We start from the raw sequence: 1461 nt of genomic DNA, 5'->3' as shown, positions 1-1461 counted from the left end.
GGCAGAGGCCTGGCCTGTGGCTCCCTCCCTCGCCCTGCAGCAGCCTCTGTGGAGAGGAAGACAGAAGGCCGGAGCGGAGGGTGGGGAGACCCCTTGGGCCAGGGCCAGAGCCTGTGCCTGATGTCCATCCCTGCAGAGGCCCTGATGAGGATGGGGAAGAGGAGGCTGCCCCGGGACCTCGGCAGGCACACGACAGCCTCTACCGTGTCCACATGCCCAGCTTGTACAGCTGTGGCAGCAGCTACGGCAGTGAGACCAGCATCCCGGCCGCAGCCCACACCGTCAGCAACGCCCCCGTCACCGAGTACATGTGAGTCGTGGGGAGCCCAGGCGGGCATGGGCAGGGCCAAGGCACCCAGGCTCTTGGGAGAGGCCAGAGCAAGGCTCCAGGATGCCTCCACAGGGGCCAGGGCAGCGGGAAGGAGAAGGCGCTGCATCAGGGCTGGGCAGCCCTGGCGTGAGTCCCTCCCACCCCCAGGTGGACCCAGGCAAGGGTCAGATGCTGCGTGGTCGGATGGAGGTCTTGTGTCCAGCACTTAAGGATACTGTGGCCACAGATCCTGGGGCTTGGCTACACGGTGGGGAGGCGGCCAGGCAGGAGGTGGGCTCGGGCCAGGCTCAGGCAGGCACCTGTGGGCCTCCTCTAAGCCCTTTGTGGCTGTGTCAGGCTCCCAAGACCTCCCCCTCCACCAGTGAGCAGATGTGCCCACCCTGTGGCAGTCGGGATCTGAGATGGGACCGGGCAGGCCTGGGTGGGCACAGACTCTGCCTCACTCTCAGATGTGCCCCTTCACCTGGGAGTTGGGACCGTGGTGGCCAGTGGTCACTCACAGCCTCTCTCGCCTCTGCCTCAGGAGCCAGAATGCCAATTTCCAGAATCCTCGCTGTGAGAACACCCCACTCATTGGGCGCGAGTCCCCGCCGCCCTCAGTAAGTCGCAGGGCAGGAGGGTGGAGGCGGGGGTCCTCAGCCTGGGAGGGCGTCTGCGGCTCCACGGCCTCCACGGGCTGGCGTGGCGCTCACCAGCAGTGTGGGCTCTGGGGGCAGCTGTGAGGCCCAACGCTGAGGGTCAAGGGGGCTCTCCCCGCCAGGGGATCTCTGCCGGGCTCCTGGCCTGAGCAGGTGGGGCCAGGTGGGCCCAGCAGTTTTCCCAGCGAGCCTTGAGGCACCCTGGGGCCAAAGTGGGCAGCCTCGGGGCCGCTGCTCGGCAGGTCGGCGTGTGGGCCCCTTTCTCGGGGTGGGCGGGCAGCGTGTGCCCCTGGAGGGGCTCTCCCAGCTCCTGGGCCCAGCCCTGCACTCTCTCCCACCTCCCTGGGGCCTGGACCCGGTGGGGCTGCCCCCCTCCGGCTTTGCTTCCTTTTCTTCCCTGGTTCTTTTCCTGAGCGGCCACCTGGGTCTCGGCTGGTTCCTATCCTGGTTGCCCGGTGGAGGCCATGGCCACCTGGACTACCTCTAGCACAG

The 1461-nt window shown here is 67.7% G+C and overlaps 1 protein-coding gene across 1 annotated transcript in view; it reads left to right on the top strand.

Moving 5' to 3' along the window:
* TTYH3 (tweety family member 3) overlaps positions 1-1461 on the top strand; it is a gene marked incomplete at its 5' end in the record, with an annotated part of 12558 nt that overhangs the window by 9127 nt on the left and 1970 nt on the right. Inside the window, 2 exons of the mRNA XM_008050263.2 lie at positions 137-310; positions 855-930. Coding sequence (XP_008048454.2) covers positions 137-310; positions 855-930 — 250 coding nt within the window. The remainder of the gene's footprint in view (positions 1-136; positions 311-854; positions 931-1461) is intronic.

This window comes from Carlito syrichta, unplaced genomic scaffold (assembly GCF_000164805.1).
Source record: "Carlito syrichta isolate Samal-C Ts95f unplaced genomic scaffold, Tarsius_syrichta-2.0.1 Scaffold143480, whole genome shotgun sequence".
In the NCBI taxonomy this organism is placed as follows: Eukaryota; Metazoa; Chordata; class Mammalia; order Primates; family Tarsiidae; genus Carlito; species Carlito syrichta.
Note: the sequence above shows the minus strand (reverse complement) of the source record. Positions and strands in the feature narration are given on the sequence as shown.